Here is a 25763-nt window from a genome sequence, read left to right on the forward strand (position 1 = left end):
GGGCCGGAAGTGAGGCTCACCGGAAGTGAGGCTAACCGGAAGTGAGGTGATGTAGTCCGGAAGCGGAAGCGCGCCGCGGTCGCGCCGCTTTTCTGGGTGATGTCGCTAAACCGGCGCCAATCGAGACCCTCCGGGCGGGCGGGGCTGGCGGCGGTGCGGGCTGCCCGTGAGTTACCGAGCGGCCGGTCCGCGGGGGGAGGCGCCGCCGCTGCCGGCGGTTCGCGGGCCGGGCGGAGCCGGGGTGGGCGGCAGCGGGGGCGCTGGCCGGCCTGGCCCCGGGGGGGCGCGGCCCAGCGGCGGGGGCTGGAGGAGGGGGGCAGCGCCGTCCCTCACGGGCAGGGTGTCGCACCCCGCCGGGGTCCCCGGGGCCGGGGCTGCCGCTCGCAGCGCTTTGTGCCGCCCCCGGAGCCTGGCACCCCCCCGGGCTGGGGGGACAGTACCCGGGAACAGCGCGCCCCTTCCCCGCCTGCCCCCTGCGCTACCCCCGGGCCCCGGTTGCTGGCGCTTTCCCAGCGGCAGGGCAGCGCTGGGGGCGAGCTCAGAGCTGCAGCCGTTCTGCCCATTCTGCCTTCTTGCTCTTCGCTTTCTCCCAGCTCTCCAGGGCAGAAACCTCACCTGGGCACTCTCCTGGCTGCCAGTGTCCTGGCGTCAGCCGTTATCACCCCTCAACTTGAGGTCGGGTGTTTGGTTGTTTCTTTTGGATTATTTTTCTAGCTAATGAAAATACTTCATAATCCGTGTTTCAGAATTACCACTTGGGGATGCTGTCTCTTCAAAATTATCAGTAATGAACCTGTGAAAAAGGTTAAATAATAGATGTATATGTGGTGAACTGGAATCACCCGTGCATGTATTTGTGCTAGCTTAATTTACTAGTACAGTTTAGTAGCTACAGTGAAAATATAGTAGCCTAGGTGTAACGTGCTAGCAGTTAAAAAGTATGTTTTGGCAAGTTTGGGGCTTAATCTAGCAACCAGTGTCATCTCAGCCTTTTAAAAAAAAAAAAAAAATCGGATGGCAGAATTCAACCTGCAGGTTCATTGGGGCAGCATTCTAATTTTACAGCTTCGCTCTCTTTCTTGCAAAACCTATTTGGGTGAAGGCGTTTCATGCCTGAGTGCATGGCTGTGAGAACTGTGCAACTCTAAGTCTTATTTGCACAGCTTCAGAATTCACTGAACTGTAAGGGTTGTGCGATTTGGGGGTAAGGAGGAGGTTTTCATTGGTTTGTTTGTTGGGGGGGGGTGTGTTTAGGGGGTTGGGGGTTGTAGTGATTTGGGACGCTGTGTATTTTCTTTTGCTTTTGCATTTTTTGATTGATTTTTTTTTTTTAAAAGGTATGACCCAGGGCTAGACCTAAATCTTTGCAGGGATAGATTATACATACCCTGCTACAAACTTGCTGTTTGTTTAGATAAAGAAATAATTTCCAGAAAGACTGAGGTCCTTTCTACACTTGGGAATTTGTTTTCAGCATTTTCAAAATGTGAGGATCACAAGCCAGTTGGGCCAATTTAATAGAGCAGGTGTTTTCACTGTTGGAAAAGTTTGTCTTTAGTGTGAGTATTTGCACTGCCTTTTTGCATACAGGTAACAAAAGAGGAGGAAGGAGTAGCTGAGTGGGAAAAGTGTTTCTGTTTTCTGCTAGCTGTAATTGCATTGCAGTCTGGTGAAAGGTCTGGCTCTGTGGGAGTCACTTTCAGTGAACAGCTGGTGACCTGGTTTGATTTTCTTCCTTTAAAGCACCTGGAAGACTCCAGTGAGAATTGGAGTGTGACAAGTTAGCAGAGGAAAGGAGTCGTTCTTTCTATTCCATGGATCCCTTGGGTGCTCCTTCCCAATTTGTGGATGTTGACAGTCTGCCAGGCTGGACTGATGCCTATGAGGCTAAGCAGCTGTACTCTCACCAAAATCCTGTTGAAAAGGCTCAAGTTGATGTCAGATCACCTTTTCCATACAGGAAAGACATAAATGCAAAAATAATCTTATGGTAAGTTCCATGTGGCTCTGGTGTGCTTGTCGTCACTTCTGTGTACTGCAGGATCTGATTGCCTCATGTAATGATCACTTGCTTTAGAATAAAGTCTTTAACCCCTCTCTGGGAAGAAAAGAATCTTTTTGTTTGCTGTAAATCTGCAAGTCTGAGATTTTGCTCCACCGTAGGTTATAAACAGCACGTTTGTAGGCATTTCTTGATGCAGCAGACTGGAGCTGTATTTCCTGCTGTCATACTGTACGCTAAATATCGAAACCAAATACGGTACTTTGATACAACTGTTTAATTTTTTAAAAAATATACTTGCTGTATACTAGCTTTTTTCTTTCTTTGCTGGCTTTAATCTTTCACTTTTCTGGTATTTGTTTCTTTCATGTGGTTCTCACGGCTTGCTTTGGGCTCTCTCCTGCACCCCCTCTCTGTTCTGTATTCTGTCTCTACATTTTTATGCCAGAATCTATTGATAAAGTACCGTGTGCTGAGGTGAACTTACTCCATCAGTTTTTCTTTCCTATAACTCAGATACTTGAACCTGCTCTCTAGATGAGTAGCTCTTTGTTAATCAGTGTGAAGAGAGAAGGATTTCTCAGGGACACAGATTCAGGGATCGGCCTGAACCTCTTTCTGGTTAATACGTGCAGGAAATGGGACTGTTCATGGATTTCCTGAACCTGATTAAGTAAAGAAAGAGAGAAGTAAAAGGTTAAACATCTCTTATGACTTGGGCTTGGGTGTAATAAATATGTGCAGTTTCAACTGTTACTTGAATCTCTCCCTGTGCGTGGGAGTCTTTATTTCCCTTCCTATGCTCTTTAATCCCCAAATCCCTAATGGCTGCTTCAGTGACAAAAAGCAGGTCAGAGTTCTGCTACTCCATTGACTCTCGTGCATCTCTGCTTTGTTTATCTTCTGCATGTCTGAGCCTTGAACAGCAGAATGGTCATGATCAAATTGCGGTTCGCAGTGCTGGAACAAAAGCAGTGAAAGCTTGTCTAGCTGCAGTGTCGCTCCAGATCCTCAGGGGTCTGAGGAAAAGCAGCAGCAGTAAGGTGCCCTGGGTAGCATGTGTGCAAACCAAGAAAAGTACATTGAAAAAATTATTCAAGTTTTGAAAGTAACGTGCCACAAGGACTGTCCTCTTATCTCCAAGAGAGAATACATGGGGTTTCTGGAACGTGTTGCACTCCATCAGTTTAACACGCTGCTTTGCACGTTCTGCTAGTTAAACTGCCCTACATAAAACTGCAGCACTGCCTTTTTTACATACATCACTAAGTTTCTGTTGAGGCAGGGAGCGTTTAAGGAAATGACAGGTTGCTTGCAGTCTTTCTTCATCAGTTAGAGGCAAAGGATGATTCTGCATGATGAGCATGTCAGGGTACGCTACCCTCTGCGGGCACTGGAGCACTGTTAATGCTCTTCCTCTAACTTGGCATTTCCTTGCCTGTCAGCACTTACTTGACAATGATTGCTTCATCTTACATTTAGCCCGCAATAAACGGTTTCCTTGTTTCCTCAGGAAAGGAGATGTAGCGTTACTGAACTGCACAGCCATAGTAAACACCAGTAATGAGTCTCTCACTGATAAGAACCCAGTATCTGAAAGTATATTCATGCACGCCGGGCCTGACCTGAGGGATGAACTCCAGAAGCTCAAAGGTAAGTGGCTGGAGATGTTTTTATCTTACTGAATCTACTGTCCTTGCATAGTACAAAGCATGAGGATTTGGACATACACTAAAATCAAGGCATAGCACTGGTTTGTTGTTTGTTTGTTTTTTCATCCCCTTCCCCTAACATCTGGTGTTAATGTGAAATAGATGGAGGAAACACAATCTAGCCTCTCCTGGTTTTGTCGTTCAGGGTACAGATCATTAAAAACCTGGGGCAGATACTAGAGTTGCTGAGCCCTTGAGTTGTGATACAGTAAATCCCATTGTTACCTGTAGCCACTCTGGGTGGTTAGCTTATCAGAGCTTTTACTCAAGGGACCAGCCTTGTACATAGTCAGATTTTGCTCTTACCCTGTTCAGTGTGTATATATACTGTGGAAGACAGGAGCTGAAGTTCACCATTGCAGAAATTAAATGGGTTCTAATATACACTTTGTGTATCCTCTGTCAGGATATTAATATATGCACACAGTCCTTCAGGAAACAATGGCAGTAATAGATGGATTGATAAAACACTGCAATAGACTTAGTGACTACTTAAATTGTTCAGTTCATTTGCCTTTTCTGCACAACAGATTACTTTCTAATAAAGTTACAAGACCATCCCTAATGGAAGGCTGTTCTGGAAATGGATGAGGTTTGCTTTACCTGAATTCTTATTAACAGAGTTTATGGCTGGTGATGAGATTTACAAATACTCAGCTTTATTCCCAGTGCCTGTTAGATGAAAAGAGGAGTTTCCCTCTTCTGTGTGAGGAGCAAAGTGTTTATAGTTGTCCAGGGTCATACAGAAATCTAATACAGTTTGCAGGTGAAAATTCACTTTTCTAATACCTGTGGTACTGCGCTGAATTTTGAGACCAAAGTGATCCTTGAGTAGTACTGCTCACTCTTGCCTAACAGCGCGCTCTCCTTGCGTAGTAACAAAACAGGTAGAAGAACCATAGTATTTCTAATGAAAACTCTCAGTAGCTTAAACTGCAATTTAATAGACATCCTCTGTTTTTATAAAATCATGTTTTGCTGATTCAACTTGCTTTTTGTGAGTAACCTGGATGTAAAACCAGAGGAAGAGTGACCATTTCATAGGAGAGGGAAAACTCAGCGTGTCCTTTGGGTTCAAAATACAGCAGATGTTATAAAATAGTTAGGACCCTGCTATGTACACCAGAACTCTTCTAAAATAAACTTGGGTTCCTTCTGTGCACTGTGAGGTGGAGAGGGACAATGTTTCAAGGCATACTTAACATTTGAGACCTGTCAGCTCTGTAGGGAATTATTTGCGAAAGTTGGGCTTAGCTTCTTATGTTCCCTTTTACCATGCTGAGACAGATGTAGTTTTGTATTCTCTACCCCTGTGAAGATGCTGATGTCTTCCCTCCATAACACATTCTGCAGGTTCATGACTGCCTATACATGACAGTTTCCTTTTAGCCTTGTAATAAAAGCTTTTTGAAAATCAGTTCTTTGATGCACTACTGGCGGTTTGGGTGGGAGAGGAAGGAGAGGCTGGATTACAGCTTTGGCTTTTGTGCATCTTTAATGTGTTTGTCACAGTAGCAGAAGTGGAAGTGAGTGCAGTTAGGAAATTAGTTTGATTCTTTCGTCACCTCTGCCTCCTTTTGCATGCTTTCCCATTGAAATTCTTTCCTAGCAGAATGTTCTTGCTGAAAACATGAAAATGCATGGTCTTTGCTCTAAAGCTGTGAAATGGGAGCAGTGGTGATCTTCAGTTAGTTCTCTCCAGCTTTATTCCTACTCCTTGGTATGTGTTCATATTTCATAGACTCCAAGAAAAATCATGATCTTAAAGCATGTGATGTGCTGACATTTCAAAGGCCTGCTTTCTTTAAGGCTCAGCTAACTTACGCATTCATAGGAACAGTGTGTAGTTTTCATTAACACAGAAATACTACAGCCAAGGATGCAAGTTTGCAAATTACGTGCTATTGATACACGCTTGCCTATCAACACATACTTGTTGCAGACTAATAAAGACCTTCTGTAACAGCAACGCATAGTAGTCTTCCTGCTCCAGTGAGACTTTTTCTCCACTGCATACTTTACATGGAGGATTCAGACTCTCAGTTTTAAACTTGCAGAGAAGTTGTTCTAATGTTTGAAATATCATGGGATAAAAAATAAGATCTTGACTTTGTTCTCACTTTTGCCACAGACTTTGATTTGTGCAGCTCTCTCTACTAGCTTACCTCACCCTGTTTCTTAAAATAGATATAATATTTGCTGCTCGTTTTAGTTTTATAAATTTCGTAGAGATCTCCGGGCAGAAGGCATTGGGAAGTACGAAGTGTGATATAAGTGCAGTTAGAGATTACTGATGCTACATCTGGTGGTCTGAATTTATTAGTTTCTCTGCTGAATTCACAACTATACCTCAGTCAAAATTCCTTCATTCTTTTTCACGAGACCGTTTTTCCTGCAGGCCTTTGCTTGCTCTTTTCAAGTTGTGTGGCTTGGGCAGACCAGGGAGGAAGAAAGTAACTTGATACCTGATGCATTAAGTGCTTTGGGTTTAGCTTCTGCTTTTTCCATAGTGTGCTTATTTAGTTACTCTCTTGAGCTGAGGCATCTTAGAGGATATGCAGTAATTCAGAATAGTGTGCTTAGTTTTAGTGTGCTGTTGTAGTCCTTCTGATTAACCCAATAAAACCAAGGTGGAAGTCTACAGAAGCTAATGATGTGATTTATTGGATTAAAAAGTGTATAAGATGTTCGCTGAAAGGCAACGTGTTGCCACTAAAAGGACGTGCTTTAAGTTTTGAGCAAGACAGATCCTCAACCTAGAATGTTTCTTGCCATAAAATACGCTTTCGTGCATGCTGATAGCCCGCCTGAGCACCACAAACAACAGAGTAGGAGAGGTGAACGCTGCTACTCGGTGGGCAGCTTCACGATTGACTTAAGCCAGGCTACTGCAGTGCTGCTGCCAGAAGGGTGGTTGCAGCCACTCGTTCCTGTCGCATTCCATTTTGTGGGCACTAGCAACCTCAAAGATCAGGTTGAAAGCTAATCCAGTGAAAATACTAGTTTTCAGCCAGATCAGAAAGCTGCAGTGCAGCTGTACAAGCAGAAGGAAGAAGGGAGAAAATACTTGTCTTTGAGCGTAGGGGAAGACTAGAAGTACTTCTTCAGCCGTCCAGAACTGGAGCGGGCTAGATTTGGGTGAAGAAGGGGAGGGTTAGCAGGCTGTTTGTCCAGGTGCTGAACTAAAAACAGTCTTCAAACACAACAGCTGTTCCTGGATTTTTCATTATCAGAAATGCATTGACAAACTGAAGGGAATAGGCCTACGGATGTCATCGAGGGTTTGTAAGTTTGTAAGACAAACTGATTTCCCTTGTGAAAAATTACAGGAATTAAGTATGAGTAACTTGAGGGGATAGCCAAAGAGCAGTCAAAACTAAAAAGAGGTAAAGATGTGAGGTATGCTGGTGTACAGTAAATGGTCCTGGAGTGTGCAACTGGAGGGTGCTGTGGATGGAACAATTAAATGTGTCGCTTGAGCTTCCTTGCCTTGAGGCTAGGTATCTAGTCTGTCAAGAAAGTATGGTCTCCATGAGAATCATACTTTTGCCTTGTGAACACGAAGAAACTTGCAAAACAAAGCAAGGTACCTTGTTCTGGGAGCACAGGTGGAGCAAGTGCTTGATGTGTTTGTTTTGAATAGCTTTGTCAAAGCTGGTGGGTTGAAGGAGACTTCTAGCCCTTTTATCCGAAAAGCAATCTCCCCAAGCCAAGTTATTAAATTCAGAAGGACTTTTTATTGCTGGTTGTATGGCATATTTGTGCATCTGTTCTCTGCATATAGTTAAATCATTGCTGCCTTTGGCTCTGTATGTGGCATAGTAAGCACTGCTGTTAAGGCAGCATTTCTAGCAATTTCTGGTTTGTCCTTACATGCATAGTTTTAAAATTGAGAGATGGAGCACAGCTGTCACCTCAACCTGACTAGGTGATGCTAAGCAGCTGTTATGAGATAGAATGCTATCCTTAGTATTTGATGTGTAAATGACTTTATATGGGATATAAATTTGATGACTTCTATGTATGGAGTTGTCTGACTGGAAGAAGTCAAGGGCTTGAATATTTCTACCTTTCTTATCATGACATTGGCATTTTTCCTTGTGTCTATTTTTTTCAGGGTGCAGGACAGGTGAGGCTAAACTCACTAAAGGATTTAATTTGGCTGCACGTTTCATCATTCACACAGTGGGACCCAAATACAAAAGCCGGTATCGCACAGCAGCCGAGAGCTCCCTGTACAGCTGTTACCGCAATGTCCTGCAGCTCGCCAAGTAAGCACACGGCCCCTTACGTCAGGGTTTGCCGTCCGTGGTGTGTCTGCCCTAGACACTCGGGTCTGCACAGAGGCCGAATGTCTGTGAATATCTTCTGATGGTTACTGGATTTGGTTAAGGGCGTGAGAACCTGAGTGGCCTCGTGGTATACTTCATGCTTTTTGTTGCCTGTGTCGGTGGTGTAGGTTAAATGTGCAGAGAGATCTGAGCTGGTTCGAGTCTTGAAATTGGAGCTGCGCAGCATTCAGTTACTCTGAGGAGCAGCAGCAGTGATAACTGCATTGGGTTCTGTGCCACGAAAAGCTTTAAATGAGCTTGCTCAAGCGGCAGCTTCATGTGTCTCTGCGGCCATGTGGACGTAGCAGCAGGCGGATCTGACTGCTGTATCCATTCACATGCTTGGCCTCTGCCTTCATACAACAATCATCTAAAGTTCTGAGTCAAGGTGCAAAGTTATTTCTAAATCCACAGTTGCTGCAGATGGGTTTGTAGTTTTCCCTCTTTCATCTGTGGTATTTTCTGTTTCCTCTTAGCTAACAGGGTTTTTTTTCTTTCTGTTTTTTCTGTGTTCTTTCCTGTAGTCTGTTGTTTTCCTGTGACAGCTGTTGTAATGGTAACAGTCACAAAAAGTACCTGAATAACAGCAATGTCATAAAATACACTTAACAATTTCTTAAGGTTGGGAAGATCAGTTCTCCCAAGCCTGGACTGCATTGGAGGGCAATAGCAACTGTTTCATAAGATCAAAGCTAAGGTTTCTAGTACGTGCCGGTTTGTTCTGCCTCAGAAGCAACAAGCAAAGTCAGGCCTGGATTGAAGCATGGTAAAAACAATTTTAAAACTTCAATAATTCTGCTCAATGGATTCTGAATGCTTTTCAGTCAACCTATTTTCTAGAGTAACTTTTGATGCTTGTAAAATAGTCTGCCAGCTCTGAGCTTGCTCAGGCTCCTCTGGTGACTGTTGGCAACACATCTGTTTTACTCGTCTAAAAATCTTGTGCTCTGCTGGAAGCACCTTGCAGATCTTACTGTATCGCTTTATACCAGTGATTGTCCAGCCATGCCTAGGACTGAGTAAGCCACCTTGGTCTGTGTCCAGACCTCTAACAAAACAAGTGATGGGTCAGGTGGAGGAACGGGAGAGTGTTTGCAATAGAGAGCACCTCATTTTCCCCTCCTTCTCCTCACTGTAAAATCTGTACAGGAAGAAAAATATTTTGGAAAGGATTGCAGGGAGCCTGAGGTAAGAACCTCTTCATTCAGGATATGAGAAACTGCAGGAACAACGTGGCTGAAGTAGAAGGAGAAATCTGAGAACAAAACTAAGAGGAAACAGTGTGGAATCATTAATGGTTCCCCCTTCTGCCTGATGGTGGTATGTGTACATCTTACCAGAAGAGAATCCCTCTGCACAAACCTAAAAGAGGGTCACTGCTGCATAAAGGCAGGAAAAAAAGTGCTAGTGTTATCTACCCTACTGGCAAACGTTTGTTCTCACCTGACTGTCTATTCATTTGTTTCTCTTTTTCTGGATTTCAGGGAGCAGGCAATGTGCTCGGTAGGATTTTGTGTTATTAACTCTCTGAAAAGATGCTACCCCTTGGAGGATGCAACCCACATAGCACTGCGTAAGTTTGCTGGGATGTGACATAAACTGGATGGCATTACTCAGCAGATCGCTTGCCTCAGACTGCTGTTAATATGGGGAAACCCTTTTTTTAGGGGGCTGTGGTTTGTTGGAGCCTGTAAAAAGGCAAGGCTGCCTCTGGTTGATCAGGAAGTGGATGATAAAAACAAATGATCCTTTCTCTGTTGAGAAGTCATCAGTAAAGATCTATGGGAATCTGTGCTGGAATATATTCAATACATTAATTAACCTGGAAAAGATGCTGAACAGTGAGGTGAAAGAGTTTGCTGGTAATAGAAAATTGTTCAGAATAGCAAAGATGAGGCCGTACTGTCGAATAGCTGGAGATGGGCCTCAAGTGAATGTCATCTGCCATTTTAGTGTCATCAGCATATCCAACTCTGAAGTGATATTCTTCCCCCACTGACCCACTCCTGTGTGCTTCTGCCTTCACATGCAAAATGATGGGCTAACCGAAGGAGCAAAATCTTGAGATTATCATAGTTCCATGAAAACAACAGCTCACTGGAGTTCATAACAGCAGTTGGAGTAAGACACAACAAAATTAAGAATGTTATGCTAGAAATCTGTGGTTTGTCCACCCTTCAAAGCTGCACATTCAAAAAGGATGCACTAGAACTAGAAGTTGAAGAGGTCAGCAAGAATGGAGAAAGGCAAGCAATAGCTAAGTGAGCTAAAGTCTTTTTCAGACTGGAATATGCTGAACTTGAAGGGAATGTGACAGATGTCTATAAACTCGAGTGGCGTGGAGATCGTGGGTAGGAATCAGCTGTTTGCTGTCTCCCAAAACAAGAACCTTTAAACAACGCTACTATGAATCAGGTTCAGAACAAACAAGTGCTTACACTATTTGTTTTATGAACCTTCTTACTAAAAAGCATTGTAGATGCTAAAAGTTTTCAAATCCGGGGGGCTTCAAAAGGAAACTGTATTAAAGAAAAGAATGAAGGCTACTAAAAACAAATCTGAATATTTCCTAGGCTGAAAATACTTAGAAATAGGAAAGTGCCCTGAGAAGAATATTATATACCTGCCTGGTTCTTACTTTTCCCTTTTCTCTTTTGACTTTTGCATTTCTCTTGGCCTGCTCCCATCTGCTTTCTACCACCACCACCCAGTCCCTGGACCCTCCTGCATGGTGCTCTTGCACAACAGGGAGGTTGTTGCAGATGGAGGGAGTGGGTTTTCCTCTTGCTGTGCAAGCTGGCTGAGGAAATCTTTCTTGCCCTCTGTTCAGCAGAGATGCTGACACTGGAGAAACAGATTAGTCTGTTGTTTTCTCTGCTGTCTGCCTGTTGAGTGAGAGATCTGAAAACATCTGCTCACATAGGTTCAGGAAACTGTTTGCTGTGGGACCACACAACTGCATTTCTCCCATAAAGTAGTGTTGCTTTTTATGTGAATTTCTGTACAGGAAGTATTTGAAAATAGTTTGGTTTCCCCGCCCCCCCCCCCCGCTCTTTCTTGAAGAACTGACGCTAATGCATTCTCTGCAGAGTACACTTCCTTATTGCTGTCGTCTGTTGTCCCTTTAGGGCTGTATGCTACTTGATAAAATACTGCTAGACCAACTTATTTCTTTGGACACTTTCTCCCTTGGCAGCCTGACAGGGAAGCACTTGAAAATCCTGATATGTGTCAAGATTATTGCAGCTCGAGGACCTCATCTGTACAAGGATGTGTGTGACGGGGAGCTTGGTTACAAAACATTTTCTTTTCCCCTCAGCTGCAATTGCTTGGGAACTTCACTGTGTCCCTGGATTTGCTAGAGATTTGGGGGAGTCAGAAGAAAGTAACAGAGGAAACAGTTTCTCTAATGATTTATAAATGCAGTTTTTATATGCCACTTTGGCATAGTTGACTCCAGAGGTTTTGTGTGACTGACTCTGTCTTATACCAGCTTCTGCTATAGCTGCTTATCATCTTGCTTTCCTGATAACTTAAGGCACAATGGCTTGTTCTAGGATTGCCTGGTTTTGGCAGTTTGCACAGACTCTAAGGGGGAAGGATTTGGCTTAATTTTGCAGGGCCATGGAATCGCATTCCACAGACTGAGGAATAATTAGCAAACTAAAATCAGAGAGAAATTTTTTCTCATTTTGTATCCATCTCTAGAGTGAGCAGCGACAGAGAGTGGAGATGGAACTGCCAGTATGGCCAACAAGCCATTTGGTGCGTTAAACTGCCACTTAATCCACACTTGCGTACAGCCCGTGAAGCTGTTTTGTGTGAGGAGAGAGATGTGTCTCTATTCTGTATTCCAACTCCCTCACTTGCAGTTGTGCATTTAAATTTCCTCTCCTGTTTTTGCTAAGTACATTTATTCTTCTTTCTTGCAGGCACAGTTAGAAGGTTCCTGGAGATTCATGGAGAGACTCTGGAGAAGGTGGTGTTTGCAGTCTCCGAGCTTGAAGAGGTATCTCCTTGATATTCATTCCACCAAAATTCATGGGCCTGTTTGCTCTTTTCTGCAGCAGTAATTAGCTCCTTTCTAGAGCTGGACTCAGATTTCCCCTTCAGATCATACAGGCTTTTGGTCCTACAGCATCCTTCTGTCTCCTGCTAGCATAGCACCTTTTCCAGTGCTGTTTATGCCCTTGGCAATCACTATGGGCATGTTCAGAATCTTTCTAATCCTGGCTTCTGTATTTCTGAGCCGTGAATTGCAGCCAATACTAGAGGTTATAACATGCAGTTGTGCTGGATGGAATCTGCCAGCCAGAAAGGAAATTCTTAGTACAAGATTTCCTCCTTACACAGCGCTGCTTCCCTTGTGCTTTAAAAGGGCCAGTTTAGCATGCCCGCAGATCACCTGCGAGCATCTTGAACGTTGCTGGCTGGCTTGTTGAAATAAGAAGTTTGACATTTAACGATCTGTGCGCAGACGGATGCTGGCAGTTTGAATATTGACTTCTTTTGTATATCAGACTTGCTAATGGCAGTTCCTGGGCAGAACACCCCATTGTGCTAGGTTCTGTGGCATCTGGATGAGGGTTCTAAAACCATTAATCGGTTGGAGAGAACACGTGAGCTAGTACAGTGTTCAGTAGAGATTTTTCACTATTTTCCTCCAGGTGGGGAGGGTTTCTTTTGGTGGTTGCTTTTTCTTTTTTCCCAGTCAGATCACCAAAGGTGATCTGTGTAGTGGTGCATTTTGATATAAAAGCAACCTTCACTGAAGTCTGTCACCCATGCATATTCTAACTTAGTTACAAAGCTGAAGTCTGCGATCTACCCGAGTTCAGGAAGGTTAAAGCAGAGTCCTCTTAAGGTCATTTACCAGTGTGGCAAAAAAAAAAAGTTAACGTTTATCAAGGTTACCCACCTTTATTGCCAGGTAACAGCCCAAAATAAGCCATTGAGGCAAGTGGTAGTTTGCCTCTAAACCACTGAGAAGGTCCCTGCTACAAGGGCAAGCGTTACTTAACTGAAAAGCAAGGATGCGTGATGGACCCTTCACGCATTTTTCTTATTTGTAGGCCACTTACCAGAAGTTGCTGCCTCTGTATTTTCCAAGATCGTTGGAAGAAGAGATACAATCCTTGCCTTACCTCCCTGCAGATATTGGCAATGCAGAAGGGGAGCCTGTAGTACCAGAGCGGCAGATCAGGATTACTGAAAAGCCGGGTGTTCCGGATGGTGAGTTCTTAACTGAACTTTGGCAGAAGTGTGTGAAAGTCAATGGAAAGCCAGACAAGGCATGTGAGAAGCGGAGCGCTGGGTTCCTGCCGCACCTCGCCTAAGGCAGGCTATAAGGAAGGCGGCTGTCAAGCTGCCTCATTGGCTTCATGTGTTCCCCAGCAGTAACTACTTATTTCTGCCACTTTGTGTTGTGGTTAGAGGATGCAGTAGAGCTGTTCCGTCTTTTTCTTTCTTGGGGGAAGCGTAGTTCATTCCCATTGCAAATAGCATTCCCATTCTCAAAGTGCTTAGGACCTTTGCAGTTTGTTTGCAGAATCTTGTGCAGCCCCTAACTTAAAAAGGCATTATTGTCAATAACCTATCTTGTATATTAGCCAAGTGTTGCTTAACTATTAGCAAATGTTGTCTCAAATGATAAGATTCTGTTGGGAGAGCGTGTACATCAAACTAGTAGATGCTCAATGAAAACAAGAAGAAACCCCCTAAAAGATAGAAGAGCTAGGTCAGCCCAGAGATCAGTGTTTGGGAAACGTCTGTCAAAGCTCAGTGGAAGAAGTCTCTTTGTAAAAAGGTTGCCTAGACGTCAGGGTTGAGGAGGTGAGATACATGTGGCAAGATGATTTAATGTATAAATGGTCATAGCTGACACATTCTGCCTTATTCATTAAGCAGCACTGTGAAAGTTTTACATTTCTTTGTGAACCCCTAAACCATCAAAGGCAGATAACCTGGTAAGGGTTTCAAAGGTTTTCTACTTTAGCATGGCCAGTTGGGGTAAGGCTGATTATGCAGTGAGGGTACAGACAACTTAATTTTACAGTTCACGGTTTGATACCTGATATACATACTCCTGCTGATCAGACTCCAGTCTCTTCTCTTTTTTTTGGTTTTTTTTTTTGTTTTTTTTTCTTTTTTTTCTTCTCCCTGTCCATGTTGCTGGTTAGAGTGGTGTTTGCAGCTGTGGTTGGTCAGTGGGAGGCATTCAATCACTACTGAATAGTTTGTGAAATTACAGGGTTTGCATGTGTAGGAGCGAAGGGGTATATCAGAATCCCGTGCCTTTGTCCCATTGCCACTATAGCATGTCACGTTAAAACTGGGAAACGCTGTTCCCATCCAGATTGCCCAGAGAGGTAATGCTGGAAGCCTTAGCAATGTTCCTTGATGACATCAAATGTAGTGGAGCATTCTGGTATTGTCGCCAGCAAGTGAGCCTGTGCTTTTCTATTTCATCACGCAGTTGTGTTGTAAACAATACTATAAAAATACCTAAACTCACTTTACCACCAGCTCTACAGGATCTGTTCAGTCAGTGTCAATGATATAAAAAGTGAGTCCTTTCTACCACACGCTTCTAAACTGAATAAAGCTGCAGCATCTGTCCCTCTGCATACTTATTTTTCCCCATGACAAGTAGAACAACTGTAAAGCCCAAGCCACTCTCTCCAGACCTTGTTTTTCAAGAGTTAGCAGTCGCCCCTTTGTTACAAGCCGATGACTAGGACCTGCCCAGTTAGTTTCCAGGCAAATCAACATTTTAAGGGAGTCTGTAGTTATCACAAACTATAATCTGTCGGTGGTACCGGTGAGATATCAGAGCCGTATCGTGGTGTGCTGTGGGTTTTCTGGGTTAGTTTGGAGTGTGATGACTGGGTTGGCTCCCTGAGATACACTCCAGTTCCTCAGCAGCATTGCTGTCTTGTGTGCAGCTTGAACATCTTACGCTACCCTTTGTTTCTACCGCAGATGCTTCAGATGAAGAGGATCTGGAGGCAGATTTGTCTTTCATTGGTTCCCATGCTTTTGCCCGCATGGAGGGAGATGTTGATAAACAGAGACGCCTCATCCTTCAGGGACAGTTGTCAGAGGCAGCGCTGCAAAAACAGCATCAGAGGAAGTGAGAATTTCCTTGTCTGCTTGAATGTTTTGTGTTTTAGCTGTTCAGAGGACCAACCGTTATGATGGTTTTCTTATCTGTAAAGCCTAATCTTCTGGCAAGGAAATACAGATAAAACCTGCTGTAGCGGTTTTGGCCCGAAGGGAGAAGGGAAGGGGCAGTAAGAGAAGAAGGGAAGCTAGTGGTGAACCCACTGGCATTCCCAGTGCGTCCGGCCATGCCTTACCTCTGTGCCACGAGATGTCACTGTTTTGTCACTGCTTTTTGTAAAGGGATCACCTGCTTTCAGTACTGCCCGCTTGCTCCTGAGGCTCTGGGCAGATAGCAAAACATTTCTATTCAGTCTTTCAAAACAGAAAGAAAAATAAATTAATGCCGAGGCTTTTCTCCTTTTTTTTTTTTTTTTTTTTTTTCTTTTTTTTCTCCTTCCCCCTGCTCCCTCTTAACGTGCATGATCACTTTCTTAGAAGCCAATTCCATGCTGGAGTCCTCTTGAGGCATGGTGCTTGGCTTCTTTTGTCAGATGAATCACTAGTTTGTTCACCGTTTAATGGAGGGGTGGGGAAATCTGTATGTAATGGTTGTTGCTACATAGTTATGTTTGACTTATGGACTTTTCAAATACATTTTTTTTCTTTTGTATTTTTTTAAACGCTGATACTGAAGTATTTAAATGGAAAATCTCTCCAATCTTTTTAGCCCAAATGCAATGCCACTGTAGTTACTAGTTGGTGCGTATTCATTGCCCTGATGAAAATCACTAGATATGTAACTAAGACATTCAGATTTCCCCACCCTCTTCTTTCTTTAATAACTTGATAGTTGCTTCATAGGTCAGAAATCCACAATACTAGAGAGAGGGCTCAGTCATAAAGAGCTTGTTTTGTCCTTCCCTTCCCATGTATGTCTTCAGGCTTCTAATGCTAATCTGAAGGGGGATCAGTTCTGACCAGATGTTTTTAACTTTCTAGTTACAATCGCTGGCTGTGTCAGGCAAGAGCTGAAGACCTCTCTGATATTGCTTCTCTGAAAGCCTTGTACCAGACAGGTAAGCTCAGGCTACCAACAACTGATGTATATTGTTTTAAAGCAAAAATAAAAAATAAAGATACAGTATTTTTTTTAGACCTGAGCATACAATAAGCCATGTTATCAAGCTAGAAGCCTGGCCAAGAACTAGGCAACATCTCTGCAGTAAAGCAGGAATTCTCTCTTGATTGGCTTTGAAAGACACTGTGGTAAACTCCCAAACTGCTCTGCTCTAACAGTCTGAGGACAGGTGCATATCCTGAATTGTCTGTAGCTTTAGATGTGAATCGGTACTGATAAATTAAGCCAATGCTAAGGTACTGTGTATGAGAGAGTTCTCCTTTTGTTCTAAATTGTCGCCACCTTTTGTTACAAAGAAATGAATGTTGTTTTCAGGTGATTACTGTAGAGAATAAGCAGTTCCCAAAGCAACTTTTGATACAGCTTTCCTGAAGAAAGCGGCTTGCTTTATTTCCCTGGGGTTAGTATGCGTTGCCCTCCTCTGTGTGTGTCTCCTGGTACTAAGGGCCGAGTGCCAGGGGCAGCACATCTTGCAACTTCTTTGTTCAGCAGATGGGGAGATTAGGAAGAGATTCAACAACGCAGTGGAGAGTTCAGTGGAAGAACATAGCTGCAAGGTCCTTGCAGCCTAGGAAGCAGAAATGGGGAACCTGTACTCTTTAGTTCACTTTTACTCTTTAGATAGCATCATACTTGAACGTAAAAACTTGCCATAGTCCCAGTGGCGTATAGCTGCTTTGCACCATGACAGGAAGAAACAGGCAAGTAGTCAGGGTCTCAAAACCATGGCTGTGTTTCTGCAGAGAAAGTCTATTCAGCATTTTGCCTGATAACTTTGGCCTCATGAAAATTCAGATACTTACCTTGATCTTTGTGCAAATGCTGAGGCTGTGCTCAGTAACTGCAATTTTAAATTCTTTTGTTTGCCTTAGTCAAGGCTCTGTGGGCTGCAGGAGGTCTGTAAAGTGTGCTCTGGGAATCTGCATTAGATTGGTTGGTTTTTAGGAAGAGGTTTGCATTGGTGGTAGAACTGCAAGTGAAGGTTGGTTGTTTTGTTGGGTTTTTTTTTAATAAAAGTAATGTTATTACTTGAGATTTGGGTAAATGCGGAGTACTCGGGCAACATAAAATTGCAGTCCTTAAGTTTCTCGGATGTGACGCACCCTTTTTTGGATCAGAATAGCCACTGGTATAGTGAGAACCATAACTTAAGTGTATTTCCTTTGTTTTTAAGATGGAAACCATATGCGTTGCAAAAATTCTGAGCTGTGGTTGGTTTTCCCTGTTTTAAAAGGGACCAACTTCAAAACCTGGCATGACTGAGAGAAGTGTAGACATACTTCTCTTTCTTTTGTAGGTGTAGATAACTGTGGCCGCACAGTGATGGTGGTGGTTGGAAGGAATATCCCTGTAACATTGATAGACATGGAAAAGGTAACGCTTTGTAAAACTATTGTGTATGTTGAATATGAATGTTCAGGAATCTGATTATAACTGCTAGAAACTTTAGCTGTAGAAGACATAAATAGTTTCTATTTAATCTCTTTTACAGGCAGATAAATTTGTATTCTCTTATAAAGGTTTGTGTGTGGGTTTTGGGGGTGGCTTTTTAGAGGAGGAACTGTGCTATTTTTAGAAAAACAGACCTAACGTGGACTCTTTTTTTTCATCTCAAGAAGAGACAGATTTGCCCTGTTTCTATAACAGCCAAGACATGAAGAGTGAAATGTAATGAGTCAAATTTGTTTTTCATGGAAACAGCAAGAATTTATCTCCATCTGTGAGGTCAGCTAGACAAAAAAAGACATCTAAGTTACTACAGTCAAGTTGAAGGCTTGAAATGTTCACCTTGCATTTGTAGCTGAAACCTAATGCCACCCAGCTCATGACTCCTGATTTGTGAATGAATTAAAGGAAGCATATTAAGATGTGATGCAACTGTGAAAGAATTCTTTGCAAATATAAATTTCATTTTTCTGTCTCAGGCTCTTTTGTATTTCATCCACGTCATGGATCATATTGCAGTGAAGGAATATGTCCTGGTGTACTTCCATACGCTCACAAATGATTACAATCAACTAGACTCTAATTTCTTGAAGAAACTCTACGATGTTGTTGATGCCAAGTGAGTGTCAATAGGAGACCCTTTCTGGTCTTCCTCTGTGCTACGGAAATGTGTGTCGTTCCCTGTATCTGGTTTCTGATTTATTTATAAGAGAGTTTTGCTGGAGCAAAGACCTAAATACATAACAAAGGCAGGAAGAAGGAAGATATGTTTTCTTTCCTTCATAAAACCATCTATTAAACCAGGAAGTTCTGTCCTCTGCAGTCTGCCTTCTGGAGCTGTTAGAGGGATGTACTGGGTGAATTGTCTATCTCTTATCTAGAGGTGGAGCTTCTGGAGCCTGGCTTTGTTAAAAGTGTGTTGCTGTTGTGAGGGAAGAGGCTTGGGTAACATTGGCAGTCATAATTTGTCCATAATTTTCACTGTCCGCATAGAAGACTGCAGGCTATGTTGTCTATGTTGTCTTTATCTGAAAAATAATCATTCTGCTCCGACCCACCCACCCTCCCACACTCTTACACTTACTTTTCTGGTATCTGCCCTTGTGTTAGATCTAACTCTATAAAATTACATCACAGGCATTTAAGCAAAATCATCTATGTTTTGGCAACTGGGTTGTGTAGATGAGCTTAATTAGAAGTCACTTTTAAAGACTTTTTTTTTCTTTCTCTAAACCAGGTACAAGAGGAACTTGAAGGCACTGTATTTTGTCCACCCAACATTTCGTTCAAAGGTGAGGTAAACAGTACAAAAGAAAAGTATATTTCGGGTGTTGGCAGAGCAGCATGTAAGACTGTAGTACGAGGAACATGGAGATATATAGAAGACTTCCAAAATTAGGCAGTATCATCTGGATCCACGGTCAGAGTTTGAAGTTCATCCCTGTTTTTGATCTAGCTGTAGTCTTCCAAAATTAGTGATAAGCTGCACCCCAGCGCAGCGCAGCTGTCTGTGCCCTGTTTTGCCTGTGCTCTTAACAGAGAGAGATGGAAGCTTTGGATCTTGTTTCTTCCAAAGAGCAACATTTTTGTCCTTTTCCCTGCTGTCTGGTTGGCAGGGTGACAAACCATGACCAAAAACTGTGGGAATTTTTTTTTGTGTGGCTCATTTCCTGAATGTTTCACCTTTTCTTTCCCCACAAGAGGTATTGCATCGGTGCTGTGTATTGCTTAAGAGATGCCCTGGTATGGGCAGGGGACAGTGCGTCAAGCAGCCCCGAGGTTATTTGGTATTATAGAGCGTAGAGTAGCAAAGGAAGATAGGAAGAATGCTTTTGTGATGGAGTGCAGAAAAATCCTGTTAAGCCTTTAGGAGATGGAAAACTGAGCTCATCAGGCAGTGAGGTGTTACCCTTGGCTATGATCTGTGTGGGGTAACAAAAGATGGAGCTTGCTCCCCTCTGTACTTCATACACACTACTCGTATTGCAGCGGTATGAGTACTTCAGATGAACTGAGTGTCAGCAGCGGCCCTTCCTAAAATTGTTAGTCCTATTAAAACAGTTGGAAATGTGGTCCTCTGCGTTCACATCAGATTAACCTCTGTGTTTACTCTGCTTTTTGCTGACATTGATCAAATCTGAGGAAATTATACGCCTGGAAAAAAACATCTGTTTGCACATGTTCAACAAGAATTTCTTTGCTAAATTTCCAAAGAGTCCTTTCTTTGCGTGCGCACAGCTGGGACACCGTGAGACTCGGAGCTTCCCTGGTTTTATACAGATGAAGCTGAGGCTTCCCAACAGCATACCTTCCGGTTCCTGTCAGGATGCTTAGGAGCTGGCATCAAACATTACTGTGGTCACAAAGCTGAGTGGAAGCTGAAGCTAGAAGTACTAGTGTTTAAAATTCTCAGCAGCACTTTATCCCTCTCCTCTCTTCCTACATTTCTACTTGGTTGAGAAACGGGGTTTTTTTGTTGTAGGATGAGGACTCGCGTTCACCAGTCTGTTACCATGTTCTCTGTCCCTTTGAGAACTGCAGCGGCACTCAACAGATCTGTGGGGCAAGCAGATAGTTGGTGGGAAGCAAGGCGGGTGAGAGATGGAGAGTTCTCCCACGTGCTGGGAGTGGAATCGGTTTGTATGCTATTCTAGCAGCACAGCTGGAGGCAAAAGAGGAAGTGTGTCAGTGTTTTTCTGCCAAGCATTTTCTCTAACTGAAGGGCAAGTGGGATTGCTGCTGGCTGTTGCAGAGACTATCAGCTTGTGAAACACGGTGGGGAATGTGCAGCAGAAAGTCCTGGCGGTGAAGGTGGCTGCTTAAGAGGGAATGATTTGTCTCTCCCCTCCTTTTTTGGCTGTTTTCAGGGATGTTGTCCCCATGGAAGATTACTAGCTCAGAAGCCTCAAATATCTTCAGAAATGTTTGGCACATTTGTCCTCCCATTTGGAGCACTGACTGACTTCCCTAGAAGTAGTGGAAAATACCCCATGTCTCAAATGCAGGAGGAAGGCTTCTGCATTCACGCAGCTTCCCAAATGCATCATCCTTGTTACATACACCTCGCTCTTAAACCTCAGATACAAATTGTCTGTTTTACAGCAGTATTGAATCCTGGCACAGAGGATGGTGGCCATCTGTTAGAGTTGCTTTGCTCATTTCTGGGCTGAAAAGGATCAAGAGGTTTTCATCATGTCTTAGAAACTCATGTGCCCCTAGAAAACAAGCATAGTTCTTAATGTACTTCGTGGTGCCAACCATGATTCTTGCTTTGGTTTCTAGATATGAAACTTTTAAAATTATGTATATTCTGAGGATAATTGCCTGTCTAGAGTACGTGGGGTTTGGTATGCAGGGAGGAGGGTTCGGCAGTTACCCTAAAACACAGAGTAACTGAAGCAGGGTGTGTCACTGCATGGCCCGTTTTTGGGTACTGATCCTGCCTTTATTCATGCTTTGATGTGAGCGTTCTTGTGATCTGGGAAGAACTTGATTCTCTTGTGCTGCTGAAATGTAACTGTTCTTTGCATTTTTGCAAGATTGCAGCATAGGCACCATTAGCTTTTTAGGCCGGCAGCAATGCACGCTTCACCAGCAAGCCTTCGATTAAGATACCCTTGAAGTGCTGCCACAAGTTCCTTCCTCTTGCATGTGAATGTACTTCTGCTTATTATTGCTATAGCTGCTGAGACATAAATAAAGGGCTTTTGGGGGGCAATTTTGTGTGAATCTTCTCAGCTCCCCTCTTCTGAGAGCGCTCCAAACAAAGCTTGGTGGCTGCATCTGAAACAGTCTCACCCAGAGAAAGTCTGGGTTTATAAATATAGTAACTTGGCTGTGAATCAAGAATGTTTCAAAACAGAAACATACATGAATAATCAAACCAGATATTCCTAATCATGGTAGTCTTTGTATTTATCATGAACAATTTTTGTCTTGTTTTTCTGTAACAGTCATAAAAGCAGTTTCTGGAGATCAGATGCCAATATAAAGGTTGTTGCAAATAGCTTACAGCTTTTTCTATGCAAGATCCTTCCAAGTGTAGTAAAATTTTCTAGATTTTTAGCAAATTTCTCTTTGGGGAATGACCTAATTAAGAGATTGGTGATACGCTTTATCTGTGGTGGTGCTGGGTTTTTTGGGGGGAAAGACATCTGGTACTTTAATGCTGTGGTTTTCTAGCTTGACAGAGTGACTTTGATAGCCTTTTATTCAGATTATGAGCTGCAGAACAAGAAAAATGAAGGAAAATTTCAGATGTCTAGATTCTTAACTTTTTTTTTTACTGCCCTGGTATAACTTATTTTGCTTTCAGTGCATTAATAAGGACTTGGTTTCATTTAAAGCTCCATGTCCTTTTACCAATAAATGGGTGCTGTCATATTGCTGTTTCTATAACCTGTGATTATCAAGAATAGAGATAGGAGAAGAATTCTTTAGCAACGCTTCTGCCCCCTCCCTTTTTTCTCTGTTGCTGAAGATGTGTCAAACTGCAGTGGCTGGTATACTTGTTTTTGGGGAAAGCACACACACCCCCACACCCAGTTTTCATAATGGCTGCAAAAATATTCCCTATTGGACTTATGTATGTATTAAACGTCCATAGCAATTAATATTTAGTGATTATCATTCATAATGTGCCTTGGAATGCATGCTACTTTGGTACAGGATTGAGAGGGTATTTTTCACTCATCAAACTGTCACCCAGTGTCACTCATAAGAGGTCTTCTTAGAAAAACACAGTAAGTAATGGAGGCCAGTAATAAACTGTCTCCCTGCTTTCCAGTAACGTAAATCTCTAATTCTGCCCTTAAAATAACGAGCCAATCTTAAATGTTCTGTCCTGTTCTTTACCTCCTTGTCTCTTTTGTTGTGCCTTTCTCATGAAAATAGGCTGTTTTGAGGAGGTAGTGCAGATATTCCAGGACAGGTTTTGGGCATCAACTTTTTCTTTAAATGTTGCATTTGGGTAAATCATTTTTATTGACCTAGTGTTTTAGCTTATTTGAAACTCCCACTTCCCTCAAGGCTTTTCTTGTGGTGTTGCTTCTTTTCTGTTAACTTATTGCAGTCAAAGCACAACTATCAAACAACCACAGAGTGGTCAAGGTTGGAAGGGGACCTCTAGAAGTCATCTGGTCCAGCCCCGCTGCTCAAGCAGGGTCAGCAAGAGCTGGTTGCCCAGAACAATGTAAATGGTCCCTTATGGGAGCATTTGCGACCTGTAGAACATTTGGTGGTTTGTTTTTTTCTTTCCCTTCAGTCTGCCAGGAAAAACTAGATAAGAAATAAAAAAGTGATATAATGCTTAATTTTGGAGAAGGGGTGTTGAAAAGTAAAAGCTTCTGCAGTCAATCTAAACAGGAAGGAATATTTAGTAACTTGTAGAGGTATAAATGGTGTCTTATTGGCCTTTGCAAAACAAAAATTCCTTATCCTGTTTAAAAGAGACAGAGGTGTGCATACTTGAAGTAAAATCCTGTAGAATAAGTTGATAAGGCTTTGATAAGAAGTGTGATAAAACAGAAGGACACCCAACCCAAAGCAGAGCAGTTTCAATGGGACCGCTGAACAGCTGAAAAACCTCTCTCCCCCAAAGTGGAGGATTGCCATGGATCCAGTCTGTGAAAACTTGAAGGCAGAGGGTTGAAAATGCTTCTGTCAGATACAGAATCCAATAGGTTGTATTCCGAGCTGGCTAAACTGGACGTGAAAATGTGCCACTACACTAATGGTTTTTTGAAGGCAACTAGCAGAACAGCTGTCACTCTTGTACAGTCGAAAGGGACCTTAAAGTGGCAGCTGGGAAGGAGCGCATGTGAAGTCAGAAAGCACCAGCTTCAGAACTCTCGAGACAGTGGTTGCTAGCAGTCAGCGGTGCGTGCTTCCTGACCTTGTATTATTGTCATGCTGTTAGTGTTTCAAGCTTAAATCAAGCCTGTTTAACTGCAGTATTCTGTTGAACTTGAAAGTTTTGAAACAGCACCATCTCTAACTTGTTTTTGTTGGGGTTTATTTTCAGGTCTCAGCATGGTTTTTCACAACCTTTACGGTCTCAGGGCTAAAGGACAAAATCCACTATGTGGAAAGCCTTCAGCAGTTATTCACAGCTGTACCCCCGGAACAGATTGATCTCCCCCCTTTTGTCCTCGAGTATGATGCCAGGGTAAGTGGTTGCATGTTGCAAGCATCCGTCTTTGCTCCAAAGTGTAGTTCTTACACTTCTCCCGTTCTGCTCTGCAAGAGCTTTAAAGGGGCTGACTTCCACATCTTAGATATGAGGAGAAGAAAGGGAGGGTTCCTGGAAATTCTGGTTGCTCTCCTGTGAGGAAGTATTTTCTTAATGATTTTTTTTTCTTTCTACGTCAGTCAAACCAGAGGGCTTGGCTAAGAAGCAGGCTGCTCTCCCAATAGAGCAGTCTGCTATGCGTGTAAAAGGCAGACAACTTTTCTTCAGCCAAGAACTATAACACAACACACTAAAAGCCTGTGGATAAGATAAAATTCACATTATATACCTGCTATATACCTTACAGTGACTGTAAAAAGAAATACTATCTGTGTTTATTCTTTCCTGTCCCATGTATCAACAAGCATGCAGGGAAGGGTGGGGGGAGGGGGGGAAGCAGTGGGGAAAAATGGAACCATAGAAGGGTGCCTTGCCTTTGTGTTGGTCCCTCCTCCTCTTCCCTTCTCCGTCCCAGGTCTCTAACCAAATGGCAGAATGAATATGGCTCGCTTTGGCCAAATCATTCCAAAGAGGGGTGTGCTGTAACTACAAAGTAATAACTAGAGCTGTGTGTCTGTGTAAGCAACTTTTGTCAAGTGACCGGCTATGCTAGCATTTGTGGCTTTCCTTGCATCACAGCTCAGCTTAATGGCAAAATTTTAACCTGCACTTTTTGCTTAAAACAGAGGCAAAAACCAGTTTTTTGCCAGCACAGTCCTCTCCTGGGTGAATTGTGGCCGTCACTGTACTTGTGGAAGACGAAGCCGGGGTACCTGTTTATTTCTGCCTCTGTGTCATCACCCGTTGCACCAGATGTATTGGGGAAGACTTTTGTTCAACTGCTCGTTCTGTTCTCGTTGCAGGAAAATGGGCCTTACTATTCTTCTTATCCTCCGTCCCCCGACTTGTGATCTGCAGTCCTGTGATGCTGCTGGTTTCCCATGGATCCGATGACCTGATGCCTGCCAAAACCTGTGCATTTGCCCGTGTGCAGAATTCAGAGAGAGGGTTTTCCTCCCCCAGCTCTGGTATTTTTTTACTGATGAGATATTTTCAAGCACTCAAGCAATCAGAGAACTTTATGCCACTGTGAACTGTACAACCATTTCAAATATATTTATCCAATGGAAAAGTTGATTTAAAGATCACTAGATGCATTTTATTTTGGGTTGGGGGGGAGTTGAAGTTGTTACATTTATTTCTGAACAGACTTTCTCTTTTCTGGGAAACCTATCAAAAGCACTTGGTCATGTTTTTAACTGTTCTAATTTTCCAGCTCTGTTTGTAATACCCATTTCTGACTGGTCTGTACAAATACTGTGCAGTGCCAGCCTGACACATTGCTCATCACAGGGTCTCTGAGTTTCACATCCGATTACTTTCCCTTTCTGTTAGTGCCAGTTATTTTGGTCGTGACCCAGCAAAACTGTCTGGAATTGGGAATGCCATGTCTGCAGGCTGAACAAAACACTACCGCCAAGCCAAGATGACTGCAAGACTTAGTACCATAAATGCTAGGTGAGCTAGGAGCCTTGATAAAGTCCCTGTCAGTTTTCATTGGATGATGTGACATGTCAGGATGCCACTACCTTCCCAGTAAGAATAAAATTGAAAAGCATTTGCAGTTTCTTTTCTCTAACTACAGTTGGTTTTGTTCTCATTTGACATGGCCAGATGTGTCTGTATGATAAACGAATGCCATCTGCCTGAAGCGTGCGTGGCGGGGAGGGGGAAGCAGTGACTCCAACCCCAACCTCTGGTGGCAGAGATTGTTCCTTAGAGATATCAGCATCCCCTTTAT

General features: G+C 43.1%; 1 protein-coding gene across 2 annotated transcripts; it reads left to right on the forward strand.

Moving 5' to 3' along the window:
* Nucleotides 1-26: 26 nt before the first annotated feature.
* On the forward strand, nt 27-25099 carry GDAP2 (ganglioside induced differentiation associated protein 2). Of its 2 annotated transcripts, XM_080391890.1 has the most exons (15): nt 58-166; nt 594-680; nt 1744-1990; nt 3516-3655; nt 7832-7985; nt 9530-9618; nt 11978-12054; nt 13118-13277; nt 15027-15177; nt 16149-16225; nt 17585-17661; nt 18213-18352; nt 18971-19025; nt 23756-23899; nt 24826-25099. In XM_080391890.1, exons 3-15 carry the CDS (start codon nt 1815-1817, stop codon nt 24871-24873), a joined length of 1488 nt encoding a protein of 495 aa, XP_080248016.1. In that variant the 5' UTR covers nt 58-166; nt 594-680; nt 1744-1814; the 3' UTR covers nt 24874-25099. The 2 variants fall into 2 exon arrangements, with proteins under 2 accessions (XP_080248015.1, XP_080248016.1); XM_080391889.1 differs by lacking the exon at nt 594-680 and having other exon boundaries at nt 27-166.
* Nucleotides 25100-25763: the final 664 nt, after the last annotated feature.

Source organism: Falco punctatus (assembly GCF_963210335.1).
Source record: "Falco punctatus genome assembly, chromosome: 6".
Taxonomy (NCBI): domain Eukaryota; kingdom Metazoa; phylum Chordata; class Aves; order Falconiformes; family Falconidae; genus Falco; species Falco punctatus.